Below are 16684 nucleotides of genomic sequence, written 5' to 3'. Positions count from 1 at the left end.
CTGCAGCAAAATTCTGACTTGCTGAAGCATTTCCGAGAGCGGTAACGGATTCGGCATCCCCACATTTACTGGAGAAATATAAATTGATCTTTGAGACATGCAAAAAGGTTATCTCTGATCCGCTGTTATCAAATACGACTGTCCTTTTATTGGGAAGGATGCAGTGCTTTTAAAGTAAATGTTTTTAAATCTGAGTCTTCATGCCTGTTTTGGTATTTTAGTACAGTAAAAGATATTCTATGCAATTTAAAATTTCATTTTTCCATTTCAGAATCATTTTTAAGTGTTTCACCTTTTGTTTTTCTAACAACTTCGAGGAGTTTCTTTCATAGATAATATAGTCTAATTTTTCATAGTTATTTTTATTCCAATTTTGTGTATACGTAATACTTTCTCATTCTTGTCATATTGCAACATACTAAACAAATCTTGTAAAAATACCCTACATAGATGTACTTATTAATATAAACATTTATACAAATGTTCAGGGCTGTGACTACATCTTCGAGTGTATAAATGTTTTGTACCAGCCAAACATTCAATGCAATAGTATGTATTTTTTTAAATTTTTATCCAAAACATGTTCGCTTACATAACATTCATAAATAGTTTTTTGCTAACTAATACTTGCTCTTATATGGTTTCCATTTTATTTTTCAAAATTATTTATTCATATATTATTCATCTTTTCTAATTTATCCTTCAATAAAATCGTCAATGTGACGAAACTAATTCTGCTAACATCATATTCCGATGACAGGCATTTATGATGACGTTGTTTATTGATTCATTTTGAATTAGTTCTATTTAGTGTCACACCAAATTAAATAGTTCAGTTACACGCGTTTTATAAGCTGGTTTATGTACATCTGTCACTGTCAACAAAGCCGAAATTATTGGGATTGAAAACGCTTCATTGTCTCCATAGCAGCCTTTGTATCTGTCTAACCTCTTAACATGAGACAACCTAATCAGTCATTTAAAAAAACTATTCAGTCATATTCAACTATCAGTAAACAAATAACGATCAATAATGAGACAAAGAAATTTTCTTCAATTGAAAAGAATAATAACTCAAACAGTGAGGATAGCTCTACTTTCTGCCACATAGTAGAACATTTTAGTATACCGTTGTATTGTGCGTGAAGTTTTGTTAGAAAAAAAAGAGTTAAATGCTTATAGACAATGCAGACATTTTGGTTTAATGGTGGTATTTAGTCTCAATTCTTTGATTTATTTTTTTTTATAAATATTATAAATATTCTAAATTTTACTATTAATTAATTGCTGTTAAATGAATATTTGCTACAAATTTATAAAATTTATAACAATATAAGTCTCACAATTTTTGTGATTCTCGTAAAATTTAAAATTTTATAACTTTTATAAAACAAGAAGTTTAAATTTTAAACATTTATCAGCTCTTTCAGCAGAGCATTGGTAAAATATTCTTTAGTAGTTTAAAGAGCATCGAAGCCAATCTAAGTCATTGAATGCATATATGTTGTCAAATCCAGAAGATATCAAACCATCATTTGTGGCCAGTGAATATTGAATAAGATTAATGGTCGATACACCTCATGTAAGGTTATGCTTGATATACCTTACGCGTTTAGTTCATACTCTCATGAAATAATTATGCTCGACTACGAGCTAAGTGAGACCATTATTATGGTACACTTCTAACATGCTTTAAAATGATCTATTACTGTTATAGCTGCATTTTTATTATACAATAATGTATTGCATTAGCTGTCATGTTACGCTCTGATTTCATAACAAAATACCGATCAAATAATCTGAACAAAAGAAACAATATGTATAGTTTCAATTTATAATATGCAATAAGAACGACTCACATAAAACAGTGACCAATTGCTAACTGTAGCATATTAACATTCCATCTAATGAATGTCTTTATCATTCCACATGTAACGTGAAACCAACGTTATTGAAAATTAATCAATTACATTAAGCATTGCAATTTTTGATAAGTATAGAAATAATGCGAGGCTGTTCGGTTTCCCCATTTCCAAAATGTGCCCAATAAAATCAGTAACACCAAATTTACATAATTTAGAGAAAAAATGATGATTTTGAACTAATAGTATTTGCACATGTGATGTTGATTGGGATATGCGAAAAAAGTACAGATAGACAAAAAGTCATAATTATCATTTGAAGTAAAAAGATATACATATGACCATTCTATTTAAAGTGTATAGATTTTGTATGCTTATATACCAAACATTATGATGTCACCATGGTCGCACGGTGTAAAAAAAATGATTATTATCAAAATTACATACACAGGACTTTATAGACGAGGCTTAGTATCTCTACAACAAATTTCACAACCTGAAAGTTTTAAAAATAATGTAACGTGAAATGTGGGCCATCAGAGTATTTTATCATCTTTCAATCCCAAAACTGTAAGTTTTCAAAACAATACCAATTAAATAATATTCAAGTTTGTAATACCATGCGTGAAAATTATCACATCATTAGAGACGATCTCAAATTGAATGTATGATGTTGTCGTGAATATTACAAGACGCATACTCAGTTGAGCTGGACAATTCTGGCAGCATAATCTCAAACTTAAGTTTGGTAAAATATGATGATTATTTTTTAATAAAAACAAATTTTGAATCTCAACAAAACAAACAGCACAGGATTCAGAGATTCTGAGAAAAATAATGTTGAGAATTGTCGAGTGCTTACAATGTCAATTTAAAAAACATTTTAATTGTAATTCAAATATTTCAACCATTTTTAGGTTTGATTTGGTGTATACTGTCGTCTTCAGCATACTTGTCCCATAGTGCTGGGGTTTCGTATTCGGTCCATTTGAATGTTCCACACTGCAGTATAGTTGTATCTCCAAACTTGATTTGTATCAAGAATTATTATAAATTCAGGCAACATTTGCACAATCGAAATAAACGAATCTCACTGAAATTTCACATAAAAAAGTAAACGGACTTGTAAACTGGTAAACACATAAAAAAGGTAAGACTGACTTGCGATTCACGGCAGTCAAAATCAGCCAAAACAAGATGCACCTGATCGGAAAAAGTTATCATAATTATGCTGTTTGCACATTGTACTATCTCAGTGTACTGTTCAGCTTCATAGGATTCTCAGCTCATTTTTGCGGCATATGTTCTTTCACCTTTTTTTATTTAATAGTTGATTTTCCCGAAAAAAATGTACAATTAGTATATTTGCCCTGATACTCCTATGCATGCAATTTCGAACATGGCTCATACCCAAACACTTGACATGTGATATCGATTTAAAAAAAACGCTCATATTTATTCACATGATGATCAAATTTTATAAACAAATTTGAACAACATTTTGTATCAGATTAGGACCAAATATACGAACAAGTGCAACGCTATGAAAAATAAGACATTTACAAAACTTTTAATCATATGCTTTACTCTGCAAATGCATCTGAGTAGTGCATTCTGAAAGTATTAACTAAGAACACTTAGATATTGAAATATTCTACGCTCAAAACAGCATCTAAAACACCCTCCATCTTTAAATGACTATTATGGTGAGCAATTGTGACTACTTCTATTTTTGCCGTGAATCGCATGTCAGTCCCATCTGCATTTTCGCCAAAATTGAGTTGATATAAGTTTTCAACTTATTTTCCAATGATCTTTCAGCTTGACTAATGACCCAAGTAGCACAGTTTGTTTCGACTCAAGAACAAAATCATCTCTTGAAACTAATCAGAGTTGTCAATTGTTGAAAATATGACTTACAATTACACTGAGTAGCAACGCAAAAAGCGCAAGGGATGGAGTCTGTTTGCAACATATTTAAGTTATATCTAATTTGATGATTTGTTGCAAAATACTTAAAAGAAAAACAAATAAAAACAAAAATGTAAACGAGAATCGAACTTTCGACATCAAGATCAGTAATCTTCTTCTCTACTTACTACTCCACCAGCTCTTCAAACAAACGCTTCACCAATGCACTATAAAAGCTACCACATTGCCTAATCAAAGCTTGTTGCTTACAAACGTTACTGCACGCTATACAGCACGGAATACAAGTTCGTTACTGACGAAATTAGGCCACGCCTGAAATAATCTAAAGTTTTCGCAGAAACTTGGAAGGGATATTTCACATGCTTCAAAATATTCCCTTACGGTGCGTCATTGTTAATTTATAAACCAGTCAAGTAACCTTCAGCTTTATATTGAGTGTTTAAAACGTGTGATATTCACGCATCTTCTTTGTTAATTTAAAATAATTTGGGCACCGTTGAAGAAGTAAGTGAAAAACCCTTCCAAAATAGCTCAAAACCTTCAAATCACGATAACTTTCGATTCCCTTGTTAGAATATTTTCAAATTCACGGAGAAGATGCTTAAATACTATATCTTTCGAATAGCAGATCCCAAATTCTTGGACATTTTTTTTGTGTTATTAACGGTTTCAAGCATGTCGTGTAGATGATAAGTAAGGTGCAACTCAACCATATTGCCACTAGATTAAAACAAATACTCTTCTAGTTATACTCGTAGTTTAGTGCAACTTTCGCGCAACTGGGATGAATCTTCTTGAGTTGTGGGCATAGGAACTTGAATTGAATGCAAGTTGCGGATGCCCCAAATGAAGTAATTTGAAACATAACATTAAAATCGGCATTTTGGGAGTTGCAAGAGTTTGTTTGAAAAGTTACTGAACACATCTTGATAAACTTGACTTTATTGCTATTTGCAAAGCATATTTGCAGAAAATCTTGTCGTTTCAGAAAGGTTAAACGTCAAAAACGGAGTGAAATGCATGTTCTTTGGGACATTAATGGAACTTTATGAGCTTTTGATATTAATGTGCAATCCAACTAGAACTAGGTTAGTTACAGATGCTTTTATTGATACGTGCATGAAACCATTTTTGGAAAGCATCTCTTTGGAAGTTGTTTCACCTGCTACTTGGGTAGAAATCACATTTTGTTCGGTAAAATTAGGAAAAAAGAACACCAAGAAGAATTATTATTTTATCTTGAATAATAACCGCATATCAGTCCCACTACAGATGTCCGCACCGTGTAACATCAATATGTAACGTGGTTTGGTCATCTCTTTATATTTTTCTCGGAAAGTTATAGAAGTGAATAGCAAATTGTAAAGGTTTCATTCAAATTCAAACATATTTCAATCTTACTTACATACCATACCAAATTTCAATTTTATAGCTAACTCCCTTGAACACTGCATCGTTGGAGAAAGAAGTGATATATTACCAACAACATTTTACCACCTTGTTTTCATCGGCAAAGTTGTTGAGAACATTATAAGTACACTTTAACGTATGTAGTCTAAAGGGTTTACAAAAATTGGATGCCTAAATCTTTTTTTTTCGGCGTTACGTCCCACTGGGACAAGCCTGAACGCCTAATCAAAACTAAAAAGGTTTTCCATAGAAAATCCGATCAATTGCAGTGCACACATCGTAGTCTGGGACCCGAAATAAAACCCCAAAAAATTTGGATCTGGTTGGATACAATCAAATTTGCGTTTCTTAATTTAACGTATTACCTGCCTTGATGATTATCCTGATGTTTTGTTTGAAACGTATCACTTTAAAAGATGTTCATTCAAATTTGCAAAAAGAAACTTTAAATGCGTCTTAGTTCAATTCAACAGTTAGAGTTGGGTAAATGGTAGTTAAAGGATGGATCATTCTGAGTCGGAGAATATCCTCAAACATCAAAGTTACCCTATGAGTTCTTCCAAGGAGTCCAATAAGAATTTCCCCTGAAATTGACCTCCGTGTTTTTGAAGAGATTACCTCAAAAAATTTCAAACTACTTTGCATAAGCTTTGCATCAACTCAAATTCCCCAGATAACCAGAGGTAGCATAAAAATTAACGTAAAATCTCATTTACTTCTACAAATAATATCAAACTCGCACAAAACGGTAACGTAAATTATTTGCTATAACACCAATTCTTACAACGCTCCGTGTCACAGAAATTTCACAGTTTATAACATTTCGCCCTATTTAGAAAGGAATCGAAACCTTTTGTAGAATTTTTAACTTTCATGCGTCTCTAATTTTCCATGAGTGCTATGAAAGCTTCAATGTAATGCATACCGACTCAGGTATTACATAATCGATTGGTAACGATTGGTAACGATCAACTTTTTTTGTTTGGCGTGATAAAGGGGGATAGGATTGTCTAAGCCACCCTCCCTTATCTAGAAAATTATAGCTCTCATGCTTAGCTCGCATCTTGCTTTAGCGGTTTTTGATCGAATGTGTAAACCCTTTTTTACGAATAATTATAAACGTACGACAATTTAACGCATATCAAATATTAGATAATTTTTATTGAATCAATAATAATCCAGGAAAACTCTCTGCTTTGAAAATATTTAAAATAATAGAAGAAAAATAAATCCATGTCGTTCTGGTTGACTAACATTCCACTAAGATATCTTCTTCAGAATAACTAACTAAACTCTGTAATGTTCCTGTTCAACCTGAACTTGAAGTCATCACGACTCCATGCTCTCCTCCAAAATTTTGCATCTCTTCAACATTATTGAATCGTTAATGTTCAACAATTTTGAGCATGATACGAACTTTCGTTTCAGAAAATTAAAATTACTTAAAATACATTAACTTTACATTTATAAACAAATACGAACCATTTTACTTTTTGGACGTTAATTTTTATTGACACTGCAATAGATACGTATGTCTTTTGCATGGCGCCGTGAAGTAAATCCTTTGCAAGTCAAATCACTGTAAACTGTCATCCCCAAATCCAGAAATATTGATGCTAATTCGGGAGCCAAATTACCTTAACTGTCGCATCGAGATGCAAACAAAAAGCGATAACATGATGACCCACTAATAAAATGTTTAGGATCCACTGATAAAATGTTCAGGAAAAATTATACGGAGAATTGAAATTGATGGAAAGCTCAATTCATATCGCTTTTTCATTACTGTAGTTTTTGAAACTCTATGAAAAAGAAAACAATTTTGAATACATGAAATTGTGAGTATACCACATCTTACATTTACGGTTAAACTATGGTGTCTACATAGTAGTAAAATTTACCCGATACAACTGCAATATGCATGTTTTTCATTAACATTAGTATTTTCTCCCGATTGAATTGAACAAATTTTAAAAATATAAGTAAACTAGATAGGATTACTCAACTACCATAAATTACATTTCGACTATATTTTTTTATAAAATAATATTTAAAACGGCAAATATGCAAACAAAAATACCACACCACTGTTGCAAATTTTTTGAATAAATTTTTCGTTGATGAAACAAATAAAAACAAAATTGTTCACCATTATAATAATTTATAATATATGTATGCTGCTAGTTCAGTTGTACTGAAAACTTCAATTCGTAGCTATTCTGATTTCGCTGTTTATAGTAACAATTCTACTTTTGCATATTTGTATCTAACAATTATATAACGCGCATATCCGAAATATATACGCTATCTGTTTCATAATCTTCAAATCAGATGTAACTTTTTACCATCTACATATAGATGACTCTTTCAATACAGTATTGATAATTCCTATTTATATCGTTATTATGCTAACCCTTATTCTTACATTCTTACATTCATATAAGGATAACATTTGTCCCTATACGCATGCAACTATACATATATTATGAAAAGAAATGTATTCTCTTCGTTAATTTTATTACCGTACAGTGCTAATTTCATTCATTTCCTGTCGCGATAATTATAAACTACCATTATTGTTGCAATGATTGATTAAATCCTCCCATTTCGCGATGACAACTTTGCTGTTGAACTTAACACTGATGAAGTGATTTTCAAGACGCAGATGCAAAAATAGACATCCTCTATATGGCTCTCATATACAGGTTTTTATCATCAGTATCTCAATAGTGCTTTGGTAATGATTGCAGGAACAGTTGCTTGAGTTCTTTTGAGGACTTACGCTTAGAAGATATTATTCCGTCGAATCTGTTTTTTTGTTTTAAAAAAAATATTTTTATCGTTTCTTTTATCTATACGTATTCATCCGATATTTACTTATGATGTTTTAGATTTTGTCGTTCATCATTATTTGTCGGCAGTTTTTAACTGATCGTTTGTTTATTAAAATCTATTTTAATAATCTAATTAACTTCTAACTTGATTTACATGTCCCATTTTAAAAAATCTTATAAATTTTAATAGATCACCTATATAACAAGTCCTTATATCAAAATTTAATTCGTTATTATTGCACTATTATGTGTGGAGCCGATAGTAACACAGTGACTGTAGCGATAATCGTAAATAACGTGAATACAAAAAGGCAGAATCTGAAATAGATATAAAAACAATTATTGAATATTAATAATCAAAAAAGAGATGTATAAAATAGAGAATCTGACTATGATAAAAGTGATAGTCCCAGAAACTTTATTCCGGTTTTTTATTTTACCTAGAAACATATGAATAACTCTGTACTTATTTAAGGATAAAAACACAATATAGGACGATAAAAAGGGTAAACTTCTCTGCATGAGAAAATACCTTCTATACAAGTTCATAGAACATTGAAAAATCAAATCATCTTGAAAAGCGATGTTTCATTACCTGTCAACAACCATAGCGGCGAATTTCCAGTCACTGATCAATTCTGCTTCTTCATCAGCTTTCCTCATCCTATTCGTTATGAATTGCAATTCCTTCAGAATGTAGTGCAAATCCTTATGCGAGCAACCTGACATTGCATGATGTTCTTCCACTGTGGTGGGCCTAGAAAACCTGAAACAAACGAAGTACCTAAAATTCTCCGACAATAAATTATATATTAAGCTACGAGCGGTAAACTCTACTTATTTATCTACCACCTAAGCAACCTAGAGTGCACAACTAAAGTTCAACCCAACAAGTTGAAGATTATTAGTAATCGCTAGTTTTGCTAGCTCTAAACAGCTGAAACCTACATAAACTCACATTTCAACCAATAAACATAACTTGGGACATGGCAAGTTATGTTTATTTATTTGCAACGATAATCATTGCAATTTTCATAAGTGATTAGGATCTGCTATTAAATATAATGAATACAGAGTTCTGGACCGTTTAGAATGCACCGGATGGGGCCACTCGGTCTTAATACCCTAAAGAACCGTCTTTAGATTTGTTGGATACTGAACCGTTTAAATTCTTGAAAAGTAGACATCAAACAAAATAGTTCACAAAAATACATTCCCATAAGCTTGGCACAATTGTTTAGTTACAAATTGGCTACTTTATAGTAAATTTGAGGCGTCCCAACAACCCAAAAATGGTCATTTTTAGGATCAATCAAATGCCGGAGACATGGTTATCCAATTCCGGAAAGCCGGAAGGATGCGCTGGGCAGGGCATGTTACAAGACTACCGGACAAAGATAGTGTTCGCTTTGAATCCGGTTGGCACAGGCGGGGAGCACAGCGAGCGAGGTGGCTTGATCAGGTGCAACAAGATCTGGAGAACGTGGGCCAAAATCGAAGTTGGAGAGACACAGCCATGGACCGAGTAAATTAGCGTAACATCGTTAACGGCCATATAAAATTTGGCCGCCATATTGGATTTTATAGGAAAAACTGAATTTTTATGGCGTTCGCAATCACCGATTTTAAAAGTTTTTAAATCACTGTAATGCTATTTACACAAAATATGAAAAAATCAGAGGTGTATGTTTTTTTTTAATCCAAAGTAATGTGCGATTTTGTAGACCAATTCTTTTCGCGCTGGTGCAGTTTGCGGTGCAATAACGGTGCGGCTGCGATTTACGCTTGCTGTGATGTATTTGAATTGTAAAAAGTTATATCTATAATAGGAGACCAAACCTTGAATTGTAACTACCGAGGGTCCATCAATTTTATCAACAGAATTCAGTTTCTTTACTTACTCGATAGGAGCTTTCGAATGAGCTAAATTTAAACATTTTGAAACACCAATTGTAAATAGTGGGCTGGTCTCAGCGAGAATGACTCATTATGCTTCAAAAAATGTTTTCATGCCAAAAGTTAGTCACTTAGATGTACTATTAGAGGCCACATGGATTTTGAATATGTCAATAAACATTCGTTTTGTATGACCAAAAATCAAAACCAAGCCCAACCTAAAGATCTCTCACCTGTGCAAAACAGTATAGATGATCTAAGCGTTCACTGCTTAGGCATAAAGGGCCCAAACGCAAAGGGGTGTAAGTGACATTCTGGTCGGTTGTGAGTTAAGTGATTTCTCCGCCCAATAGAAAAAATGTCATAGTTTGAAGAAGATTGGCTTGTTTTTATGGTTTCCATACAACTTGTATGGAATGTAAAATTACTTAAAAAACTTCAAAGTCGATTTTCTCAAAACTAGGTTGCTTCTAACCCCCTCACATGTGAACAGATCATTTGAACGTCTTTTGGCTATAAAACTGAATATAAATGTTGGCTATAAAACTAAATATAAATGTTGGCTATAAAACTGGTCCAGTTATTACAATGATCTTCAGGCTCAACCGCTTAATCTTAATAATAGTGCTTACCCTGAAGTACTAATTGCTGTAGTTGAACCTGTAATTCCAGCACTTGCATGCCTAAAATCGTCTTCGATATCTAGTACATTTGCTAACAGGGATTTTGACGATCGTTCTTTCAACTCAAGCTCCTTCATGCGATTCGAGAGCAAAATAGTTTTCCGGGTGATCTTTTTACCCGGACGTCCCATACGCAAAATCCAAGGCAGCCACTGAAGAAAAACTGATTTGATCTGCGAAAGAAAATAAAAATTGATGAAATCCGAAAATGTGAAGCACGAAATGAAACAATACCCAAGGCGGCATTTCATGGATGTCAGCCGTTCTGTGATGGTAATTCAATACCACAACAGTAAGAACTACAGATGATGCAACCATGAACATGATGCAATTGAAATAGGTACCTGTGGACGATTCTAACTTTAATCAAGGTTTTCTTTTATAGCATCAAAAATAACAAATGCATGCATTACATAACTATTAAGAACGTAATATCTATCAAACATCAACATGGCATATCCAATCCAAAACTAAGAACTCTCATGATGACTACATACTAAATGATTCACAATTTCATCCAATTTAAGGAGGTAACATTTGTGTCGGTGTAGAATGTGATTGTATATTGAGTTTGAAGAAATTTGAAGTGCTACAACTTAAAACGTATAAAAAAGTGAAAATTAGCTTAATATAAAACAAACGAAACATTTACCGAAGAAGTGTATACTAAGTAGAAAGAGAAGGGGCCCAATCCAACGAAGGAAGCATTCAGTATAACACAAAAATTTACTACAGTAAGATTCATTGGTTGTCATCTATATTTATAATATATTTATGAGTCATGATGAAAGAATCGTGCAACTGTCTTTTATTGATATTCTGAGCAATTTGTAGCAGTTGCATATGAATCTTTCTATTTCATTTATTTATCATTTATATCACAGATAAGTAGTTTTTTTTATTGAAAAAAAATATGATTAGTTAGATATTGATTAATGTTCCGATTTTATTTTATGTCTATATTTATATTGTGTCTCTGAACAGAATTATCAACTGAAAAAAAAACTTTACGAGCAGTAAAAATCACATGATATTGTACAACATTAGCAAAAAATAGTTTGTGTGATACATAAGAACCAAAACGGAAAAACATAGGTTAAAGAATAATTGTATCACTATCGTGTGTTGTATCACGGTGGATTTATATGCTAATATTTAATCATTATTGTAATGGCATTACAAATAGTTTCTGTAAACATAGTTTTCAATTATTATTATCGAAATATAATATCAAATATGAAATTATTTTAACCCGACCAGAAGAAAATAGTAAGCTAAATAACGCATACCAAAGGGTATACACGTAAAAATACTTTTCCATATAATATCAATCAAACCACCGCATCAAATATCTTCATCTGAGAAGACCATATTTTGCTATCAAAACAGAACTAATTACTTTGAAGCTATTGTCTATGCCTTCTCGGGACGAAAACTAATTAAAACCGTAGGTCATATGTGAAATTATACAATGCGTCAATACAACGTCAATTTGTCATTAAATATCATCTCAACTACCTATATCAACAACTTATATCCCGAACACTTATGACCAACAGTGGCTATGAATGCATTTAATAGACAGAAATTAGCTGATATATACGTTTTTTTTTTGTTCGGAGTATGAGTCTGTCCAGCATTTGAGACAAAACATGTTGTTAATGATTTGTTAGTCAATGCCTACTGAATTGATTATTGAGCTCTTGCAGACCTTTGTAAATGTAATTTTGAATGTGTTATTTACTATAACTAATGGTATTGGTTCTTGTAATTTTGTCTCATTACTATCTTACAAAAAGCTCATTATAGCATGGTGGTTTAGTGTCAAAATTCAAAGATATAGAATTCGTTTGCTATTTTTTTCTGCTCGGGATTTTTTTAGCAAATAAATATTACTCGTCTAATCAACAACCAACATGATTGTGAAAGAAATGAGAATCAACGTCTTCATGTTTCCCTTTTTATTAACATCCAGCGCCACAAAAAAAAAATCCCTCTGTTCCCTTATACATCTCAGTTCAAAACAAATCGCAGAAATGCAAAAAATCTTTTTCATATTTAGATCAATCTTTAAAAATCCAAATCAACTCAAATCGCATTCAACCCTGGTCGCTGTCTAAACAGTACACACAAGTAGTAAATAAAATTGCGTAGATAGAAAGTGTTATAGATATGTGAATTACTGCATAGCTATAATTGATTTCTCGAACAATTATTTCAGACTGTTTAACAATTAGCTCTAATCTTATTTACATTTTATAGCAAAAATGCAACCACCTTATTTTACTTGTTGTGATATTTGTTATAGTTTAAGGAATAGTAACAATAATTGCCGGTCAAAATTTCCAACCAAACTTGTCGTTATAAATTCGGTTCGACATAATTATCATTATTCAACAAAGACGAGTATGTGTTGAAACATTTACCAAAAAAACTATTGAGTCAATTCATACAGCTTTAAAGGTAGTTCATATTAGATCTAGATAGGTTTAGGTCATATTTAATCAGCACGATAGTGAAAATTATTTAGGGCTCCCAGAAACAGATACTACTGATACTATTATTGTATTTACTGTTACTTCATAGCTTTGAAGTAGTGATAATAAATCATACATTTCATTCAAAATTTGATACATTGTAATTTGAACATATTCGTTAGATAAGTTTATCAATATTACCAAATATACTTCCTCATTTTGATTATACGTAGAACACTGATTTTGGAATACATAGTGTAAGGTGGGCATTCGTAGTGGATCAATCTTCAACAAATGTAAATAAATAACGTACAATAAACCTATCCACTATTTTGCTGGACAAATTTATTTCTGAGTATTCATTATTTTTTTAATTGTATCTATATGTTTCGCAACTGTCCATTTGGGCAAAAGTTAGCTAACAGAAATACAAAATACTAATAATTTTGTAACATGAATAATTTTGTCAATAATAGGGTGTATCGTAGGATATATATATATATATATATATATATATATATATATATATATATATATATATATATATATATATATATATATATATATATATATATATATATATATATATATATACATATATAGAGACGAAGGGTTTGGCGGCAATGGAAATGGTTTAGTGGGTCGGGGGTGTAGTCCTGTTTACTGCTTGCATGTAGTAAATGGTCCCCAACCCCACACGGCGTCTGTTGAGCAGAAAAAAAAAAAAAAAAAAAAAAAAATATATATATATATATATATATATATATATATATATATATATATATATATATATATATATATATATATATATATATATATATATATATATATATATATATATATATATATATATATATATATATATATATATATATATATATATATATATATATATATATATATATATATATATATATATATATATATATAAAGTCCACCCTAGAAATGGGAGACCACCGACGTACTGGTGGACTCAAGCAATTGCGAACCTGCGCAGTGCCTGCCTACGGGCCAGGAGGCGGATGCAGCGAGCACGTACCGAGCAGGAGCGTGAAGAACGACGGGCGGTGTTCACCGCTGCCAAAGTCGCGCTGAAGTCCGAGATAAGGGCAAGCAAAAAGGCCTGCTTTGAGGGACTCTGTCAGAGTGCCAACGCGAACCCGTGGGGTGATGCCTACAGGATCGTTATGGCGAAGACAAGAGGTGCAATTGCTCCTACGGAGCAATCTCCACAGATGCTGGAGGGGATCATCGAGGGGCTCTTTCCGCGCCACAACCCTAGCCCATGGCCTCCTTTTGCAGGACAGCCGGGGATTGGGGCTGGCGATGAGGATAGAGTAACCGATGAGGAACTTGTAGGGATTGCAAAATCCCTAAGCATGGGGAAGGCACCAGGTCCGGACGGAGTTCCAAACCTGGTCCTCAAAGTCGCAATCTTGGAGGCTCCCGGTATGTTCAGATCTGCTATGCAGATATGCCTGGACGAGGGAGTATTTCCAGATGCGTAGAAGAGGCAGAGCCTGGTACTATTGCCAAAGGCGGGGAAACCACCTGGTGACCCGTCGGCGTATAGACCAATATGCTTGATTGACACGGCGGGCAAGGTGCTCGAGAAGATCATCCTCAACAGACTGTTGAGGTACACTGAGAGTGTAAATGGTCTCTCAAGCAACCAGTTCGGCTTCCGGAAAGGGAAGTCCACCGTAGACGCTATTCTGACGGTTAAGAAAACCGCTGAGATAGCACTCCAGCGTAAGAGGAGGGGGATTCGCTACTGCGCAGTAGTGACTCTGGATGTAAGGAACGCATTTAATAGTGCCAGTTGGGCGGCTATTGCCGATGCGCTCCTGCGTCTGGGGATACCCGAGTACCTGTACAAGATTCTCGGAAGTTACTTCCAGAATCGGGTATTAGTCTATGACACAGAGGTGGGTCGGAAGTGCTTTCACATAACCTCAGGAGTCCCGCAAGGTTCCATCCTGGGTCCGGTGTTATGGAATGTCATGTACGACGAGGTGTTGAGATTAAAATTCCCGGCGGGTGTGGTCATCGTTGGCTTTGCCGACGATATTACGCTGGAGGTCTACGGTGAATCGATCGAAGAAGTGGAATTGACTGCAGCCCACTCAATCGCAATTGTGGAGGAGTGGATGAGCTCCAGGAAACTGGAATTGGCTCACCACAAAACTGAGGCGGTTGTTGTCAACAACCGAAAGTCGGTGCAGCAAGCGGTGATCAGTGTAGGCGACTGCACGATCACTTCGAAGCGCTCCGTCAAACACTTGGGGGTGATGATCGACGATAAGCTTACCTTCGGTAGCCACGTCGATTATGCCTGCAAGAGAGCCTCCACAGCTATTGTGGCACTGTCCCGGATGATGTCCAATAGCTCTGCGGTGTACGCCAGCAAGCGAAAGCTTCTGGCCAGTGTCGCCTCGTCCATACTGAGGTATGGTGGCCCGGCTTGGGGCACGGCTTTAAGTACCAAGAGCTACCGTAGCAAGCTAGAGAGTACTTATAGGCTAATGTGCCTGAGGGTTGCGAGCGCGTACCGTACCGTGTCACACGATGCACTCTGCGTCATCACCGGTATGGTGCCTATTGGTATTCTTATCATGGAAGACATAGAGTGCTTCGAAATGCGCGGCACAAGAGGCATACGCAGGACTGCCAGACTGGCCTCCATGGACAAATGGCAGCGTGCGTGGGACAGTTCCACCAAGGGAGTGTGGACTCACAGGTTGATTCCGAGGTTAGATATCTGGGTCAATAGGCGCCATGGGGAACTAACATTCCACCTGACACAGGTCTTTTCGGGCCATGGTTGCTTTAGACAGTATCTACACCGTTTCGGTCATGCGGGTTCTCCCGAATGTCCAGTTTGTGCAGGTTTTGAGGAAACGGCGGAACACGTTTTGTTCGTGTGCCCGCGTTTCCGCACAATGCGTGACCGCATGTTAGCCACATGCGGTCGGGACACGACTCCGGACAATTTGGTCCAGAGGATGTGTGAAGACGAGTTTGGCTGGAATGCCGTTTCATCGGCTATCACCCACATCGTCTCGGAACTGCAAAGGAGGTGGCGAGTGGACTCGAGGAGTGGCTAGTGCAGACGCTAAACAACAGGTGGTCCAAGGGTTCGCAGTCGGCTACGTAGGTCATACCGGTGCCCTACGGTCGAAATCGACCCTTACAGCGATTAAGTGGCCGCGGGGAGAACATCCTGGTAGCGTTGCTGTCGTGGCGCCGGCCTACTGGGTTGGTACGAGCCTCTGGTTGTTCGGGGCAGGTGGAGGCCCCTTCGTCAGCAATCCCAGCTGGTGCTAGCTGATAGGGCCTGAGCCTTCAGTAGGTCAAATTGCGAAGCCCGCAGTATCAGTTCTTGATACCTGCGGTGCAGCTGGGCGCGGGCGTAGTGGTCGACCCTGCCCGTCTTCAGCGGACAACGGGAGGTGAGGACCACCTGGGAAGCTGGCAAAGCGCCAGCATGCTACCTTGGTGGACCCCCCTAAGCGTGTCATCGATGTTCGTTGCTGCATGGCTACGCAGCTAACCTGGAGGATGCGATGTGCAATAGCCCCTCTCCGAAG

General features: G+C 35.2%; 1 protein-coding gene across 6 annotated transcripts in view; it reads right to left on the bottom strand.

Moving 5' to 3' along the window:
- Positions 1-5611: 5611 nt before the first annotated feature.
- Positions 5612-16684, bottom strand: part of LOC5569979 (neuronal acetylcholine receptor subunit alpha-7) — a 70050-nt gene continuing 58977 nt past the window's right edge. For all 6 annotated transcript variants that reach the window (XM_001658813.2, XM_021844338.1, XM_021844334.1 and 3 more), the window contains 4 exons: positions 10852-10961; positions 10567-10790; positions 8634-8804; positions 5612-8356 (listed from right to left, as the gene is read on the bottom strand). In XM_001658813.2, the coding sequence (XP_001658863.2) occupies positions 8272-8356; positions 8634-8804; positions 10567-10790; positions 10852-10961 (590 nt within the window). In that variant the 3' untranslated portion in view covers positions 5612-8271. The remainder of the gene's footprint in view (positions 8357-8633; positions 8805-10566; positions 10791-10851; positions 10962-16684) is intronic.

The sequence above is a fragment of the Aedes aegypti genome, chromosome 2 (assembly GCF_002204515.2).
Source record: "Aedes aegypti strain LVP_AGWG chromosome 2, AaegL5.0 Primary Assembly, whole genome shotgun sequence".
Lineage (NCBI taxonomy): Eukaryota > Metazoa > Arthropoda > Insecta > Diptera > Culicidae > Aedes > Aedes aegypti.
This window is presented reverse-complemented; position numbering and strand designations above follow the sequence as displayed.